This window comes from Manacus candei, unplaced genomic scaffold (genome assembly GCF_025592945.1).
Source record: "Manacus candei isolate 608988 ecotype Guabito, Panama unplaced genomic scaffold, ASM2559294v1 h1tg000024l, whole genome shotgun sequence".
Lineage (NCBI taxonomy): Eukaryota > Metazoa > Chordata > Aves > Passeriformes > Pipridae > Manacus > Manacus candei.
Window position 1 is genome coordinate 5,357,757 of NW_026138072.1, and position 18,394 is coordinate 5,376,150.

General features: G+C 39.2%; 1 protein-coding gene across 1 annotated transcript in view; it reads left to right on the forward strand.

Annotated features, from left to right (window-relative positions):
• Positions 1-7,500: 7,500 nt before the first annotated feature.
• SCAMP1 (secretory carrier membrane protein 1) overlaps positions 7,501-18,394 on the forward strand; it is a 35,270-nt gene continuing 24,376 nt past the window's right edge. The window contains exon 1 of the mRNA XM_051788114.1: positions 7,501-7,772. Coding sequence (XP_051644074.1) covers positions 7,716-7,772 — 57 coding nt within the window. The 5' untranslated portion in view covers positions 7,501-7,715. The remainder of the gene's footprint in view (positions 7,773-18,394) is intronic.

Here is an 18,394-nt window from a genome sequence, read left to right on the forward strand (position 1 = left end):
TGTGTTTTCTCAGTATTTCTGCAACACTCCAATAGATATAATTTTCCAAAAATAGGAACAGTATTGTTTGGTTGTTAAATATTACTCAAATGTTAAGTGCATCTCACAGCATAGGCGTGGGCATGAAGTAGAAAGCATACAATTTCTTTAACCTGTTACTGTGAGTATTGCAAATCAAAGAAGAAATGTTTTACAATGCAATTACCCTTCTGAGTAGAAATTCTGCAAAATCAGTCTGCTTGATTCAAAATTTTGCACTTTGTGTTCTGTATCACATTTGGGTTCTATATTATTCATATTTTCACTGACTGTAAACATGGATTTTCTTTTGAGTCATACAGCATGAAAAAAAATAAGAAATTTGGAGTTACAGGCAGAGCTTTTATCCAAAAATATGAACACCAACCTTTGAGTCCGAGAATATACTTCTCTGTACATTTTCTAAAAGATGTTTAACAACCTGGTACTATGTTTCAAAATTAGTTTCTTTACACCAATTGGATCACATAGCTTCTGGTGACTTTTGTTTTACTGAGCTTAATGAAAGTGACATCTCATCTGTGAAACCAGACACACCTACCAAAGGAAAAGAGTTCAGGGTTTTCAAGGCAAATGTGCTTTGTGAACAAAAATAATAGTTTACTATCCCATCTTTTGGTGACCACTTTCAAGTATTTAAACTATGCTGGTAGTCTCTAGATATTGATAGTCTAGGATATTGATAGTGCACTAGCAGATGAAAAATCTTAATTGCTGCTAAAAATGCCATGAGACTTATCAAAGGATAATATTTGGCACTTTGTAATACCTGGTTATGAGCTACACTCCAGCACTACTTTCAGTAGTTCAAGAAGTTTACAGTTATTTCAGGCTTCTATTTTAGGTTCATAAATCTTTAATCCATAAGTCTTTATTAAAGGAGGGGAAAACTTGATTTGCATGGATTCACAGTATTTTAGTGGTACACACATACTTCTAAATGTTTTTCTTTCTAAGACAATAGAAGCTGGAGCAGAGCACTCTGCATACGCTGCAGTTCTACCACATGGAAATAATAGTACCATCCGATATTTGAAATTGTTTGGCAACCCAGTTTAATAGATCTGCACTAAGTATGTACTCTGTCTACCACTCTTTATCCACATAAATGCTAACAGTATTATCTGTTTCATCCTTATGGAAAGACTGAAACAAGAATATCCTTGGGAAAACATTCAGTTTCTCAGTGACCAGTGTATTTCAACAAGGACCTGCACGTTTTCTCCCTAACACTTCAGATCTCTGTTTAGTAAAATGGCGCTTTGACATTTACAACTTCTAAGTTATTCTGAGCTTTGAATTTTCAAGTGTGGCATAGAGCTTGCTGCACATTTATACTCGGGTATTTCATAGGGAGTATTGTTCTGACTTTGCATACTTTTGAAATTATAGAAAAAGCAGTTATCTGTTTTAAATGGGGGATAAAGGGATGTGGCTCTACTAAGAAAATTCTTCCTCATGAATTGCATGTTTTCTTATCATGTTACCTGAATAACTTTAGGCTTTTGAGCTAATAATGCAGGTTTGCTTCCCTTTTATGCAATGCTTCAGAGAGCCAGATTTTTTTTTCAAAGGTAGAAAGATATATAGGATTTTTCCTCAGTTTCGGTATATTTCCAGTGAGGTTTGTTTCAACCATTGAATGAACTAACTTTTGGTAACTTAACATGTTAAAGATTTTAATTCCAAGACTTTTGTAAACAAGAGACCAGGGTCACAATAAAATGACTGATCTGGTTCCTGTGTTCTGTTTCTTTCCAGCAATTAGATTTAGTGATATGCCTGCGTCCTTTGCTTTCTCCCACTCCCCACTTTTTAAAACAAATCTGTCCCAATAAGGAATCAGCACAAAATGGAATCAATGTTGAAATACTTTCCTCCAGAGATCTGCAGTGCTTTGAGGAAACAGTACTTTTTGTCTTAAAAGTGTGCACTAAGCTACTGTTACTGAAAAGAGAAAGCAATTACTACATTTTTACTGTTAAATATATTACTTTTCTATTGGACTTTACATCTGAACAGGCAAAAGTTTAATAAAAATTTTGTTTATGTTTTTTCTTCTACTTCAGAGAAAGCCTAATCTGCATGCTAAAATCTGTCATTTTTCATATCCATAATTTGCCCCTTCTGAAAAGAAGCCTCTGAAATTAATGAATGCGTGGTTTTTTTAGTTCTGCCAAGACTTTTTATTTTAAGGATATGATTAATAACCTGTTATGAATGTCAAAGGGCAAATTCAAAAGAATAAGTTATTTATTAAAAAAAAAAGGTATTTTTATATGAACCCTTGTGAAATAAATCTCCGACATTTCAAACTATGCTGTCTCTACAGCTGCAGGCATGAGTAGCTATCAGAAACTTCCAGAGCTATTTTCTGTGTCTGTCCCCGTGCTTGCTCAGTGCCTGCACACCTTTTAAGTATGCAAGTAAGATACAACTGATCTTTCAAAAGTCAACTGTTAAATGAACGTACTTTACGAAACCCTACAGAAAACTCCCATGAGAACATAAACCATTGAAAAGGAGAACACAAACTCCACATTATATAAATGCCGTTAGCTTGTTTTGTTCACAAAAAAAAAAAAGACTGTAGGGATTTTTGAAAGCTGTAGTTCCTATGGTTTATTTTATAAAGAGTTGCCATATAATAGAATACATACCTTCTGCTTTAGGTCATGTGCCTATTACATGTGATAGACCACATCTGTCATTGCCCTAAATAAATTCTAAGGAAAATGTTTGAGCAGAGAAAAACAAGAAAAACACTGTATGCTGTTAAAAAAAAAATTGTCCTACCCAAACTGGGATATGTGGCTACCTAACTTACAGGTTATCTGGTTACCTAGTTTATGGTTTGCTGTCATCTCTACTCCTTCCAATTGCTCTCATTTCTGGGAATCACTCCTTTTATTAAACCAACATCTGCTTTATTTTCCTTCAACACTGCAACGTTCCTATTTAATGTTTAAATTGTTTATTTATGAATCCTTCTATCAGCTTCACTTCATGTCTGCTATTGGAGCCTTCATAATAACTGCACCACACCATGTCTTTCCAGCAGCATGGTAATCTGCAAGACAAATTTCACCAGTAGATTCTTAGATTTAGTAATTATGTTTTTAATAGCAAAGACTTAGCTTCAAACTACAGGTGACTGCCTAAAATTTCCCTTGTTGTCTAAAGCTGTGGTGGCATGAGCGCGGTTGTGCATTGTCATATTGCCTTGGAGTACAAGTTTGAGTAAGTTCAGACATAAGGGCACTCTTCCAACACTGTTGTTCGCATAGCAAGAGCTATTGATGAAGGTTTTTGGATGGTGAGAAGCCTGATACTCTGCTGCTTTGTGCGCGACCGTTCACTTGTTCATCATGTTTCCCTGTGGGTCTCACTGTGGACTGTTCTATTTGGAAGAGCTGGCCTCCCGTTTATAATATCAGACTTCTCATTACTGGCCAGAAAAAAACCTGTCCTTAAAGCACTGCTTCACTACCAGGACACCATTCAGCACTGCAAAAGCAATACATTAATTTTGCTTTTGGTGGGGTAGTGACTGCAGCAGCAGAGGCATGGATTCTTGCCTGATGACAGCTGTACATGTCCTGACATAGCTGTATTAGGGCCCTCTGCGCCAGGCATGAGGCTTCTTGTCCACTAATGGTCACATACTGGAGAATAGGCACATGTAGACATGGAATGACAGCGGGCGACCCCAAGCTAAAAATTCTCAATTGTTGTGCTTTGTGTGAAGAATCTACTTGCACCTGTGCACCAGAATCAGGAGAATCAAAGTGTGAAGAATGTGGTTTTGAGCTATTTTATGCAAAGTCCCATCTTTGTTCTGCAAAACTGTGTATAGTTGAATTGAAAGCAAAACACCATAATTCCTTTTGTTCTCCATCTTTTATCTTTTTTTTCAGAATTCCAGACATTTGAACACCACATTTTTGAATTGTTTTCCAGATCCCAGAATTGCAATTCAATTGCTAATTGGTATTTAATAACTTAATAATTACAACCTAATAATTACATAATGAGGAAAATACAAGTGACTAAAAAGTGCTGCAAAACATAAATAGCCAAAACAGAGACAGCTATTTATGTTCAACTATTTAAGTACAATTTTAAATTGGAAAGGATGAGAGACACATTGAAAAGTTATTTGCGAGGATCATTTGCCTGGAAGGGATCATAGCACAAATTCTGTCACTGTCTAGACAATTCCCACTGAAGTCTACATGTGTACTTCTTATTGACAAGTATGTGTATGAGGAGAGGTTGGGGAGGTGTAAGAAGAGGGCTGCAGAAAACAAGCATCTGCAGTATAATATATCAAGAGATAATACAGTGGTAGAGGGAGACAGGTGAGACTGAGGTCTGCTCATTGACTGAAACAGTTCTTTTATCACTTGCCTTACCTTCTGCTCTTCCTCCCACTCACAAGTTGGCGTAGGGAACATATAAAAGTAGCACAGACTGCTAGTGCTTCTTGGCTTCACTCTACAGTGCTTGGAATGTTCTACCCACTCCCAAATAACATGTGCTTGCTTTGCCACATCTTCCCTGATAATTGTAGCTTACTACTCACTGCTCCCACGCACTGGCTTCCATGAAAGATTACCCATCCTCCTAAAGGTAGCATTTGAGGCAGCGTGTGGCTTCAGCCACAGCTGTTTCGACTCTTAAGGCAAGAGGGGGGATATTGCTACTGTTCTGTCCCCAGCTAGATGGATAAATAGGTCTTCTTCCAGCAGGAGTAAGTCTTCTTATATGTTATCTTGCTGTCTTGGCCAGTGATTGCTGGACTCTGTAAGTGTGCTTATTCCTACCTTTGCTGTTGATGAGATAGGAAACAGGCAGACAAGTTCAGTCTGGGAGAAAAATGAAGATGCCTTGCTAGTGATACTTATGATGGGCCTGCACATTCCTAAAATACAGGCATTCCATATAATGGAATAAGGGCTCTACTCCTTGGATGAAGACAAGCAATTGGTCTGCAGGGAAACAAAATGGAGGGAAGGATGGTTTGCCGATGATTTACTCTTTGTAGAGTCCCAGAACAGATGGAGTACAGTAGCACCAGCAACCATACAGGAAAATATATTCTTTCCAGGCAAACCTTCATTCATTCATGCATGCATGCATGCATTCATTCATGTTCAGCTCATAGAGAAGCATATATACAGTTGCCAGTGCACACAGCTTCTGGACTCACCACTCATTGAATCATGGGTGAATATTGGAAAATGTGATTTAGTTTGCAGTCATCATAACTGAGGTATATGAATGATTGTGACTAATACTGTAATGTACTTTCGTTGATTGTACAACAGCTGCATTTGTATTTTTTGAAGTATTTTACACTTCATAGCAACAAAAAAGTTGAAAGCGTCCTATTTAGAAGCTATGCTTCTATGATTTCTCCCATTTCCATACCATCATATATCTGACATAATCAGATATCCTTCACATAATGAGAAACTTTTGAATAAATCAGAGCAGCCTTGAAGTAATTACTGCTTTCCTTAATGATCCATGAAAAAATCGATTCTTGTGTACATGTAGGATTTTTCCTGACTTACTGACAGGACACCACCATTGTAATGACTGCCAGTGTCATGATCATATTAATTATATACATCATCATCATCATCATCATCATGGCTGGGCTTCGCGAATGAAGATTTGGGAAGGCTCCATCCACATTTGTTACAGGCACGCTGGTGGCTTATGAGGCCAATACGTGACAGACATAGCCGATTGCAAAAGGCACAGCAGAAAGACTCCTTAGATGGTGTATTCTGCAATACACGGTTCTTTCTGCATTGCCTTTTCTCCTCGAGAGTGATCCTGCGTGTGTTCTTGAAGGCCTGAACCGCCTGCATGCAGGGTTGGGTCTGCGGCTGCCACCTGCCGTTTCGACCCTCGCCCGTTGCTACAGGGCTTTTTGCATGTGGGTAAAGCCTTCAAGCCTGCACAATGGATTTTTTAGGTGAGACACAGTGTGCGCAGAACTGAACCCACCCTTTAATCCTGAGGTTCATCTGCCAGGGCCGAGCGAGCTTGGACGGTGGCAGTGAGGTCCTCAGGACGTAGGTTTGTTTAGAGTGACCTTCTCTTAGATGGATGGCCTTACAGGGCTAAGCGAGCTCCATCTGCCCGGGTTTGGGATTGGAGTTGTCCCTCTCCTAGGATGACTGCCAGGAGGCTAATGAGCTCATCCTGCCCAAGAATGTAATTATATACACAGAGCTATTAAAAATCATAAAAGTGTTAACATAGTCAGCATTCAAAAAACTCTGAATAGGGTGCCCCACAGTGAGTCTGGATTATTACATTGGGGAAAACCCCATGTACCAAAAAAGGACAGTTTTACAGCAATTTTGTCTGACCTGCCTCAAACTTTTTTTTTTTCATTTAAATGAAATTTCAAATCACTTCTTTAAAAAGTACATAAAGAAATTCAGGTTTTGAAAATGTTGCATCAGTGTAGACTGTTTGCTATCAAGGATACTGGATTTCAGATTTCAACCACGGCTCTGAACCAAAGGAGCTCCTCCCATTTATTTGTGTCATTTGGACTAGGTTCTTCAAACTGCACTGTCTGTATTACTGAGGAAGTATTTAAAAAGTCTTCTGAACTGTTGAAAATGGTTGAGTAATTCCAAGAGGCCTTTTCGATGCTTCCACGTGGTTCAAAGTCATAGGTCACCTACAGCCCCTGCTGAACCTTTGTGCACGACAGCCGAGCAGCCACATGCACGGCAAGCTAATTTACCATGCCAACAGCAGGAGAGGATGACAGCAAATTCATGTTTCATCAAGTAAACCTCAAACTCGCAGGCTTTCGCACATCCACCTCACTTTGCAGAGCAGAGCGGCTGTCCCGGCCCACTGAGACGGTGCCGGAGGGTTAGGGAGGCCGAGCTCCCCCTGCCCTGGGCACCGTCCGCAGGTACCGAGCGGCCCCGGGGCACCCCGGGACGCTCCGGGACGCCCCGGCCGAGCCCCGTCCCGCTCCCGCTGACAAGCCCATCCCGCTGCCAGCCGGGGAGCTCCTGGCTGGCGCTGACAAACGAGGGCGCGGGACAGGGCCCCCCATCCCTCCCCAGCCGGAGCGGCGAGGCCGGACGGCCGCCCGACTACAGCTCCTCCACACCACAGTGAGTCCTCAGCCCGAGAATGGCGCTTCCCGCCCTCCTCCATCCCCGCCCCAAGAATAGCCTCTACCAACCCCTGCTCCTGCTTTGCCTCCTGCCCGCCCCAGGAACTGTTATTGTTATTGTTATTGCTATTGTTATTGCTATTGCTATTGCTGCTGCCGCTCCTCCCCCTCCCCCTCTCCCTTCCCCTCCCCCTCCTCCTCCTCCTCCTCCTCCTCCTCCTCCTCCTCCTCCTCCTCCTGCTCCTGCTCCACCTCTCCCTCCGTCCTTCCCTCTCTTCTCCCCTCCCAGGGCCGTCCTGTCCCGTAACTTCACTTCCGGGGCGGCCATTTTGGGCGGTCCGTGGCAGGTCGGTGCGGCGGCGGGGCGGGCTCGGCCCGGGCCGCAGGGCTGTGACAGCGGCGGGGACAGCAGGAGCGACAGCGGTGGGGCGGACACCCTCGCCGGGCAGTGTCGGGGCGCCGCCGCAGGGTCAGAGCCGCCTCCCGGGGACCGCAGCGCCCGCCTGCCCGCGCCATGTCGGACTTCGACAGCAACCCCTTCGCGGACCCGGACCTCAACAACCCCTTCAAGGTGAGGCCGGGGCGGCGGGCGGCCGTGAGGGTTCCTCGATGTGGAACGCGCCGATCCGCGGGCACCCCGCGGGAGGGGGAGTGAGGGCCTCGTGGGGGTGCGGACAGGGGTCGCTGCCCTGAACGGGCCCTAAGGGGGCGGCTCGCTCGGGGCGCCGAGGATAAGCAGCGTTTCCTCAAGTTATGGGTTCCGTGTCTCCTTCTGTAGCTAAAATAACAAGTCGCGTTTCAGGTAGAATATGTTGAAGGGGAAAAAAAAAGGCTTGGTTTTTTGGGGGTTTTGGGTTTGTTTTGTTTTGGGTTTTTTTGATGGGTTTTGTTTTGCTTTGTGGTTTTTTTTTTTTGTGTTCTGGGAGGGTTTTCTTGGTTTTTTGTTTTTCTTTTTTTTATTTTGACGGTAGCTTTTTGTGTGTATAACGCTACTACAGTCTTTTTTTTTTTCGTCTGATTGACCCAGATAGTTAAGCTCAGTGAGTTTGCCGTCTTTTTCCTCTCTAGTCTCCTCCCACCCCTATCAAGCTTACTTATTCCCTTACCTTGTTTCTGGAGCAATCAGGGTACCGATGGCTGGACGTGATTTCTAACCTGCATCTCAAAATGGTGTGTTGTAATGAATTATAAAGATTTTAGGTTTTGCACTACTGACTTGTCATACAGCTGCGACTTCTTTCTTCACTCACTGTTCTGGCTTCAGCTGTGAAAATGAGCTGACTCCCTCGATGCTTCCCCTCCTGATCTTCCTTTATTATTTAAATCCAGTTCTGCTAGCATATTGAGCTACTTACTTTGGTAATGTCACTGAAATTTTGCCGACACTTTAAAGCACACACAGAGTATATGGCAGTGAGTTTAGGATGTCAGCTGAAATAATCAAACTTTTAAAAAATTGATCTGTCACATTTCAAGAATACTTCTGTGCGTGTAAATGCTGGAAGCATAGCATTCCTGACATCTGTTCATTAGAGTCTGTCTGAATCATTAGTTTAGTTCTTATAGTCATAAAACATAGGCGATAGTATTCATTAGGCTAGAATTCCTTAGGCTACAACCTGTGTTTTCACTTATTAGCGACCTTCCAGATGAACAGGAGTCCTGATGTTGGGTTTGCTCCCAACAATAGTTTGGACTGGTGCCATTATCAGTAAGCACTGTTCTTTTAAATATCTTTTGGCACCAAGCCAAAAGGTATCTTTGTTCTAGAATGTGTCTTCAGCAACAGAATTACGTGGTGTCTTTCCTCCTCCTTCCTTATTTTTTGTAATGGTTAATAAAACAAGATCTAGCAAAATTTATTGTGTATGGATACCCAGAGCAGTTAGGGGTATTGTAAGCAGGATAGTTGCCCCTGCATTGCAGGATTAACTGGTCCTGTGTAGTGATTCTGAGACCTACCTGAACCATACTTCCAGTTTGAAGACATTCCTTAAAGTGCAGTAGCTTATTCCAGTTTTCAGTTATTCCAGTTTCTCCTTGGGGAAACACTTCTGTTGCAGCTGCTGGACAGAATCCATACTCTGCTGCTCATCTGCAATGCATCATGATAAAAGGACTTTATAACAACTTTGCTGTAACTTGAAGCTCACTGTTAGACACACTTCTGGATTTCTTCTGTTTGCAGAAGATGGTTCAGGAAAGCTGGGCACTTTTCCTTTTTCAGAGGCTTTTTTCACTTCTTTAAGTCTTTGCTACCTTCTACTGCTCATAGAAGGTAATCGTGCATACCTTTACTTATCCATGCATTTAACTTCAAGGGGCAAAAGGTCTCATACATAAGCCAAAGCTTGATTGCCATCTTGTTGGCAAAACACCTTCAAAATTGGTAAGTATTCACGCATGTCTGCATTTAAGGTTTGGCTGACTATGTGTTTTAAAATACTTTACACATAGAACCGGTATTTCCAGATGGACCCTGACAATCTTAAGTCATATTGTTCAAACGCCGTATTCAGACGTACTCATATTTTTGTCTTTACTTGATAATTTTATGTATGATGTGATTAGTTGTTTTCCTTGCTTTGGAAGATGCTTCCTGTGCTAATGTAATCACAAAGTAGTATGGCAGAGAAGAGGGGAGAAGGCATCACGTGGAAGAGTTGTTGCCAAGGTCTAAAGTTAGATCATTCTTTTTCTTAAATATTTTGGTTTTACTGATTATCTGTGATCTCCTTCTGAGGTTTCCTGTGACTGTTCTTATGTCTGTTTATAAAATGATTAGAGCAGAGCTTCTTGCCTGATGTTGACTCAAATAAAAATGTTCCCTGGAGAGATAAAGGTAAAGCAGAAACATCTAGTTTGCTCAGTATTTTGGATAGTTGATACTTTCAGAAGTCTAAAATTACCTTACCTGCTGGAAAAACTGAAATTTAGTTTGTAAAATGGAATTTCTTTTTTCAAGTATTAGCTTACGTGGATTGATCATAAAACACTGTAGATTTTGAGACTTTGAGATTTTGGCTACCTAACCTCTGCATTTTATTTTTTTACTCTTAAAAGAACCAACAAACTTGAACTGAACTCAAAGGCAAATACACTTTTGAAGTCCTAGTATTCATCTGTAAATAATTGTCCTCTTAATGCTGTACCAGCAGTGCTATACCTAGATATGTTTTAGTTTGGAAGATAAAAGATAATGAAACAAACAGATAAGTAACACTCTAACATTAAAAAACTTCTGATCTCATTAAAGTTATGCAGAAGAAAATGCATTCATGTACCATACAAATGAAGATGTGATAATTCTGCTATAATCTGGTATAGCAGCAGTGTGAAGAATAACACAGTTGATGTAACCTTAGGTATCATGAATGAAAGCAGTCTAGTAATGAAATTTGTTTAATTTCTTTTACTAAGAGGCACTTGTCGTAGGTTGTGAGTGTGAATTCACACTTTGTGAAGTTCTCGCCAACAAACAGTGCAGTCCCACAGCACCCAAACAGGGTGAGCAGAGCAGGTGTGGTGATTGTAACTGCGTTCAGTGCTGGGCAACTATAGAGAGGAGACAGATCTGAGCCCAAGTTAAAAAGCCAAGTCAAGGTCAGAATCACAGGCAGTGGAAGTAAACAGGGTCAGCCAACAATCCTGTGATGACCAGGTAAGTTGTTAGTGATGAAGGGGGGGGTCTGACCACCTAGGAGGCATTTGAGAATCTTCAGGGATCTGACAGTTTATCTTGAATAGACTAAACCATCATGAAATAAATTTTGTATGAAAAAACAAAGGCACATATCTAATGTAGCTGTCTCCGTTTCTTTTTTAGTATCATAGGCTAGGTGATAGTTGTACTCTTCTGTCTTGGGAGGTGATACAGTAAGGTTCTGAAATAGCAGTCTCAAAGTTCAGTATAAGTTTTGTTTACTCTGAAACAGCAATTCATCTAAAAATGTGTTGGTTCTATGTTCTTGGTTCAAATTTTTTTTTTCCTTTTAGAACTGAATTATCTATAGTTCTTTTAAGTAGGGCTATGAATTTCGCAGGCATTTGTGTCCTGGTTGATAGACTGCAAAAGGTTTGAGAGCTGACTGTTAATTACCCAAAAATATGAAACAGTTATTTATGGGTGGCTGTAGAAGCAGAACTTCAAAGACCAAGTAGTGTAATGAATTCTGTTGGGTCAGTTCATCTGATGTGTTTAACTCTGAGCAGATGTGTGTATTTGACACTATAGAAATTATGATATGACTGAAAACTAAGATAGATTTCTATTCAAATGTGAATGATGACCTTCAAGGAAAGGCCAAACTAATATGTGATATGTAGATTTTTTTTATCTTGTTCAGTTTTAGTGTGGAATGACAGAATCAGAGAAAACCTCAAATGTATGTAAAGTATGGGAGTAGTTTCTTTGGGTGGGATTAGGTGTCCAGACTGTGGTTAGGTTTGAGTTGTTGCTCCAGAAAGACACAAGTAGTTCTGTCATGACTGACTTTCTTGTATGGGTTGCTGAAATGGTCTAAAATGGTATTAGGCACCTTAATTACTCCCACTGAGGTCACAGGATTATTTGAGTTGCTAGAACTAAGTATATGTTAGAGTTTAAATTTACAGAAGTAATTCCAGTTATAAATTGAATATTACACTTCATCTTGACTCCCATGAGCACAAATTAATCTCCTGTCTGGTTTGGCAGGGAGTACAAGCTGAAGGTTTGATGCTGAAGGTAATTGTGCAAGTGACTGCTACCTTCTGTGGCAGCAGAATCTATAAAATTTACACTTTGATTGCTGAAGTGAAGCTAAAGTTATAGAAACTTACAGGAAGAAAGAAGTCTTGATTATTTTTGAAGGATTGGGACCCTTAATATCTAAAGTGTTTCTGCAGCATTTCAGCTTTAGAATGAAAAAGTTTTGTTGTGTGCCTGTATACATAACTGAGTTTTAATTCTTTTGTCGGACTATAAAATATACTGATTTAAGTTGTCTGTCTTTAAATTAGTAAAGGACATAAAATACAGATTTTTTTTTCTAAGTTTTACTTCCTGGGTCCCCTTAATGTCTTCAAAAATTATAAATTCCTCTAAATCTTGCATAATTTAATGCTGAACATCACGATAGTGGAAGTATCCTTTAGCTGCCCTACATGATAGTTGGCTTTCAAGAGTGCATCATCAGTGCTGTAACTGCATTACAGTCTATTAAAACTGTTTTTAAAAAGTCTTTTTAATAGATATTCAGTATCTGTTATAGCTGCAGTTTTTAGCCCCAGATTTTCAGTAAACAGCACATATTGCATTAGGATATTATTCCACTACATATTAAGAGTTAACATTTCGAAGGGGAACATAACATGCGTATTGGAGAACAATTTGAGAACAGCTGTGAGATGGAGGTGATACTTTGTTAGGTATCCAGTACTCCATTGCAAGATGAGGCTGGTATAAGCTTTAGGACAAATTTGGCCTTGTCAGCCTCTGAAGTTCTTTTATGTTTCAGGGGTTGGGAACTTGCCTTGCTCAGTAGCTCAGAACCCTTTACAGCTCTGCTTCCATAGGATGAATGTGGCATATAACAGGCACTGCTTGAAAGCCAAGTTTAAGAAACCTGAGTTGGCTACTTTTGCATTACCCTATTTAATAATAGTGTTCTGGCAGTGTGGGAGTAAAAATTTTTTGAACGTCATTTTTTAAGAGGGATGGAAAATGGATGGTCAGTGAATGAGATGTTAAACTTGCAATTGTGGAAGAACTGTTGTGTGGCTACTCAGATATTTTTTTATTATTCTAAGTACAGAAATAGTCTTTATTTTGCCTCTTAATTCATTAGTTCCTCCAAGTGTTACATGTGTAACCTTTTAGGACAACTTGTACTAAGAGGTTTTTAATCATAGGTTAAAATATATTATTGAGGTGCAATGCATTAAAGCTTCCTTTATACTGTTAAATGTAAACTGTTTATACTACTGATGTACTATTAGGGTAGTGAAGCATGAAATCTCAATTCAGTAGTTGTTTGTGATGCTTCTGTACCTTTACTTGTTCTTGGGCCTGAGATGATGAAGGAAGAAATAAAGTATGAAGATCCAGTAGTGTTTGACACTGCATCAAAACATTAGTAGCTTCTTGAAACTTAACTTTTCCATGTGCAACTTGTTCTGGCATGAGCAAGGAGGAAGCTTTTGGAGAATTCAGCTTTTTTCTTTATACCAAGTGTTTATTGAACATATGAAAATTGCAATTTCAGAGGCTTAATGCACTCCGGCTAAATGCAGAGTGTTACAGGACTGAGAAACACATTCTTCATGTGCAGGCTTATCATCTGTTTTAAGTGTTGGGTCCTATTTTAAAACTTGAAACACAGCAGTTAACACAGGAGGAATAAAGCTTTGATATCCAGCACTGGCCAAATAATTTTTTTTCTCAAAAGCAAGCTTTGTCAGAAAACTCTTCCCAAAAATGCTCTCGAGGACATACTGAAAGCCAAGTGTATCACATGGACAGTTTCAACTGAAACAGCAAAAACTATGATTGCTCCCCAGAACTCATTTATGAAAGCTGGGATGGATAGTTTTTTCTCTGGTCAAGGAGTCAAAAAGCTCAGACCAACAAACATAGTTTCAGGCATTTTTGTGTTGCATTTTTACTTAATTTTCTGAGCCAGTGGTGTCATCTTAGGAAATACTCCACAGAGAGCAGGAAGTACAACAGTTACTGTAACACCCTTCCCCCTCCGCCCCTCCCCAAATCAAAATCCACAGAACCTCAGGTTAAACTCTTGCTGAAAAGTGTGTTGTTACTGTTGCTTGCATTTTTAAAAAAGGCTAATATGAAGTGGGAATAGGGAATAAATTGTCATAATCCATGGAGAATTTAATTTGAAATGGAAAGAGAGTATCCTTTTCATGTAGCAAAACAAAGCCCTTCAGTAGGTAGGGATAAGAAATCCTAATTGGTCAGGATTGATTTTGCTAGATTTCTGGAACTGATCTCATGATTTCCACAGGGTGGATTCACCAGTCTGGATTCAGTCCAACATGTTGAGCAGTTGGGAAGATAAGATTGGGGTTGTGCCTGTTGCTTTCTTGGAACTTCCTTCCAAGCACAGAAAGCAATAGTGAAAATGCATAGCTAGGTGAAGGTAGGGTTGTGGAACAGTAAATGCCAAAGAAGCTGCGAAGTGATGGTGATGTCACACTGGTGATGTCAGTGACTGGTAAAGCAGCTAGATTGGATAACCTTATATGTGGGAATCTTGAAGTAAAAGAGAAAAATTGTAGGGTGGCAGAGCTGAAGGGTGGCCAGTGACTGATGAGGGAGGTGATAGGGTTGATACAGTGAATTATACAAAGCTCTCTTTAAAGAGCTTTTGTGATGAGGAGAACTGTTTTCTTGGCTTGGATTGCAACTACTCCAGTCATTAAGAGATCATTGTTAATCTAGAACTAAAAAAATGAAGATTTCTACAGTCTTCTTCAGTAGCTCATTCTTCCCTTGGCTGTACCAAAGGAGATGTATAACTGATAAGGTGTTTTCCATGTTTTCTTCTTTTTATTTCATTCACTAAAAATAATTAATCTGCTTCTTTTAAAATACATTTTTATGTTCATAGTATATTGTTTCTACTTAGTCTTTTTTTTCCTAGGACTAACCAGGGATACTTCTGTCAGCTTACTCAGATGTTTGGCACTGTCCTATGAATTCCATGTAAATTTAAAAAAAGAAAAAAGAAACAAAAGAGAAAAATTCTGTTACTTTTAAGCATAATTTAATCTTGCATAATTTCAGTTTTATGCTTTTTTCCTAAACAAGGTGATTATTGTATTCTTTTGATGTACAATACTCTTGTTATCGAGGATTTGGAAGATACTTAATTGTCTTGCCTTCTTGCCTTTGTCAATGAGGATTAAAAATTTACCTAATTATTCCATTTTCTTAGTAGTTACCTTTGTTCCTCCTGTTCTCTTCCTTGTAAACGTATCCTGTGCATTTTTCCCTGTTCCTATTTTCAGCTATTTTTTTTTCTTAAGAGATTTTTACTTGAACTTGTTTTCAGTTGCTGATGTGTTGTAAAATCATTATAATCTCTATCCAAATCAGTGTTTATAAATCCTGTTTCTTGACCTCTGCAATAAGATACTGCTTTTACTTCTCTGCTAGTCCTTGGGAGCAAACTGAAAAATACTGAGCAATTAAATGTTCTGTGCAAAGCACTGATGCCATTAATTTAATTCCACTCAGGAAGAAAAAGGAATGCAATGCAAGCCTGTTTTTTTCCCCATGTTAGTTTTTTTGTGCATATGATAAATGCTTTTGTCTTTTTGGTAGAAAAATGGGTATCACTCAGTGAAAAATTTTTTTGACAACCCAAATGACAGTTTGGAGGGGATGTTTCCTAGTTCACTCTATTCACTTAAATCCAAATCACAACTACCAATGTAAACTGAGCTGATGGTGTTTTCCAGAATATTACTGGATTATGTGTGCTATCAAAGCCTTTTACTGAGAATGGAACAATTCTGGACCCATTTCCAGTGAACAGTAATGCAAAGAATTGTTATAGATGTATCTTACGACTTCAGTTTTTAATTTGCTAGTCTCTTCTGTAGTAGTGAAGCTGGTAGCTAATGACTAGTTTTGGTCTCCTAGACAACAGAGGTCTATTGCCTTCAATTTGTTTTTTAAAAAGCTGTAAAAACTCATGTAGAATGGATTATTCTGCTCCATTTTAAACATTCTCATTTGTAGGTAATTGTGTTTGTATACTCTCTGTGATAACTGGGTATTCAGTTAATTTTATCTGTATCTGAATGATGTAATAATAATTTGTTAACTTACAGGAGATATTTTTAATAGTTTTGTAGGTACTCTTGCCAATGTGAGATACAAATGAGTTGTACTTTTTGGGTTTGTTTTGGTTTTGTTCTCTGTTTTTTTTTCCTGACTTTTCCATTCTTGATATTAAAAAATAGGTTGCTGCTTGTACCTGACTCATTGAGATAAAAAAATGCGTGATGCTAATCTTTGCTTTTGAGATTGACATTATAGGAGAGAGACTGCAAGAAGCAGGTAAAATGAAAGATTAGATGGAAAACAGTTAAATTAAGTTATGCTAGTTTCTTAAAACTTCAGTCTCCTAAACTTATTCATGTCTTAAAAATGCCATGTGAAATGACTGTGACTTAAGTGCACCAATAGCTACAGTAGCCAGGTATGAAAAATGGTCTGTTCTTAATTCTGTTCTGTAGTTGAATGACTGATAGTTAAATAAAAAGATCAGAAAACTCAGGGGCTGAACTGGCAGGAGTTTGGGTCAGATAAGGCTGGGTGGAATATCAAATATGGAAAATAAGTTGTGCCAGCATAGATTCACTTGTTCCTGTGGAATATTAGTTTTCACTGTTTTTAACTGCTAGAATATGTGTCATGCAACATAGAAATTTGATGGCATTAATTTAAATGCCACTTCTTCTCTGAGTATGTGGTCCTGCACATTTATTATTCACATTCATTACTGAATGTGAACCCTGAACAATTTCTAAATTCAATGGTTTTTTTTTTCTGCAGCAGTGAGTATGAGTGATTCACAGTTTTTATCACTGTATTTACATGAGTTGGCATTTGCTCCATTTTTAAAATGAGATGCAATGAGTGTAGGGCAAATGATTCAAAACAATTCCTTATGTTCCTTGGGATGTCAGGTCTAATTTCTTTGGAAATATTGTAAGTAGTGTTTTGAAATATGAAGTGCAGCTCCTGTTGTCATCAGTCATTTAATGCAGTGTAGGTACTCAGACAGTTAGTCTAGGAACCTATACCTGGGCACCCAGTCTGGGAAGAGCTGAGGATAGGTCTAGCATTAAACAAGATAGCAATGAGGGAGTATAGAAGAGGGATGAATCTCCAGGTTGGTACTTACGTCCTGCAACTATGCAATTACTCTTTTCCTGTGAACTCTGGTTTACCTTTCCTTAAGTCTTTCTGCTTGTGGAAGAATCAGGTCGCAAACTTGTGTTGAAGTCCAAAATGTTTAATTCAAGTTTTCTGAGAATGGAATTTGAATGCTACTTGCCATGGTGGGGTTCAATGTGTGTATTTCAATACAACTGTAATTTTTTTTTTTAACTAGGTAATGAAACTTTTCTTGAATAGAGCTGTTATTGGATGTCCTCTGAGTCATTCAGTTTTTTCAGAGCTGCTCATCTGTAGCAAACAATAGCAATATTTGACAGAATTATAGCAATTGTTAATTCAAAATGGCAATGGACTTCTGATGGAGGGCTTCCTTCTCTACTTCCTGTGTGTATTTAAATGTACAGCTTATTTCTGAGTACTAAGACTTCTGCTGTCAGCTTGTTTGTTTCAGCACGTTTCCTCTCATTTGTCAGTTTTAGAATGTCACAATAGCTCTATGAAGAGATCTGAGAAGCTGTTTGCCCCTGGTTTTCTCTAAAACACGTGGAGTAAAAAAGGCTTTCTTTCGTCAGATATTTATTATTTGTGTGCATATTGTATTTCTGAATACAGATTTCTCTTCTGAATTTGACTTGACCACTTTTTCCTGCTTTTTGGAAAATGGCTGCTGTTGAGTAGATGTCTCATGAGACTGATATTGTGCTTGACAGCAACCATGAAGAAAATACTGTTCCTGCATCTGAAGATAAAGTTACTGCTGATAAGACTAAGCTAATACCTTAATAGATGCTGATTCTAAGAAACTAGATTTTACTTTTAAATTTATTTTTATTTTATTTAGCTTAATAATTTCTATATTAACTGCAGATTAAGTCACTTACTGTATTTTTAAAAAAAATTAGACATATATTCTATAGAATTTTGAATGTTTTGGGTTGGAAGGGATCTTAAAGGTCATCTAGTTCCAACCCCTCCACCATGGGTAGGGACACCTTCCCCTACACCACAGTGCCCAGGGCTCCAAACAGCCTGGCTTTGAACGTGTCCAGGAATGGGGCATTCACCACCTCTCTGGACAGCCTATGCCAGTGTCTCACCACCCTCACAGTAAGGAATCTCTTCCTGATACCTAATCCAAACCTACTCTCTTTTAGTTTGAATCCATCCTCCCTTTCTTGTTATGACATGCTCTTGTAAAAAGTCTCTTTCTATCTTGTAGTCTCCCTTCAAATACTGGAAGGCCACAATTAGGTCACCCCTAAGCCTTCTCTTTTCCAGGC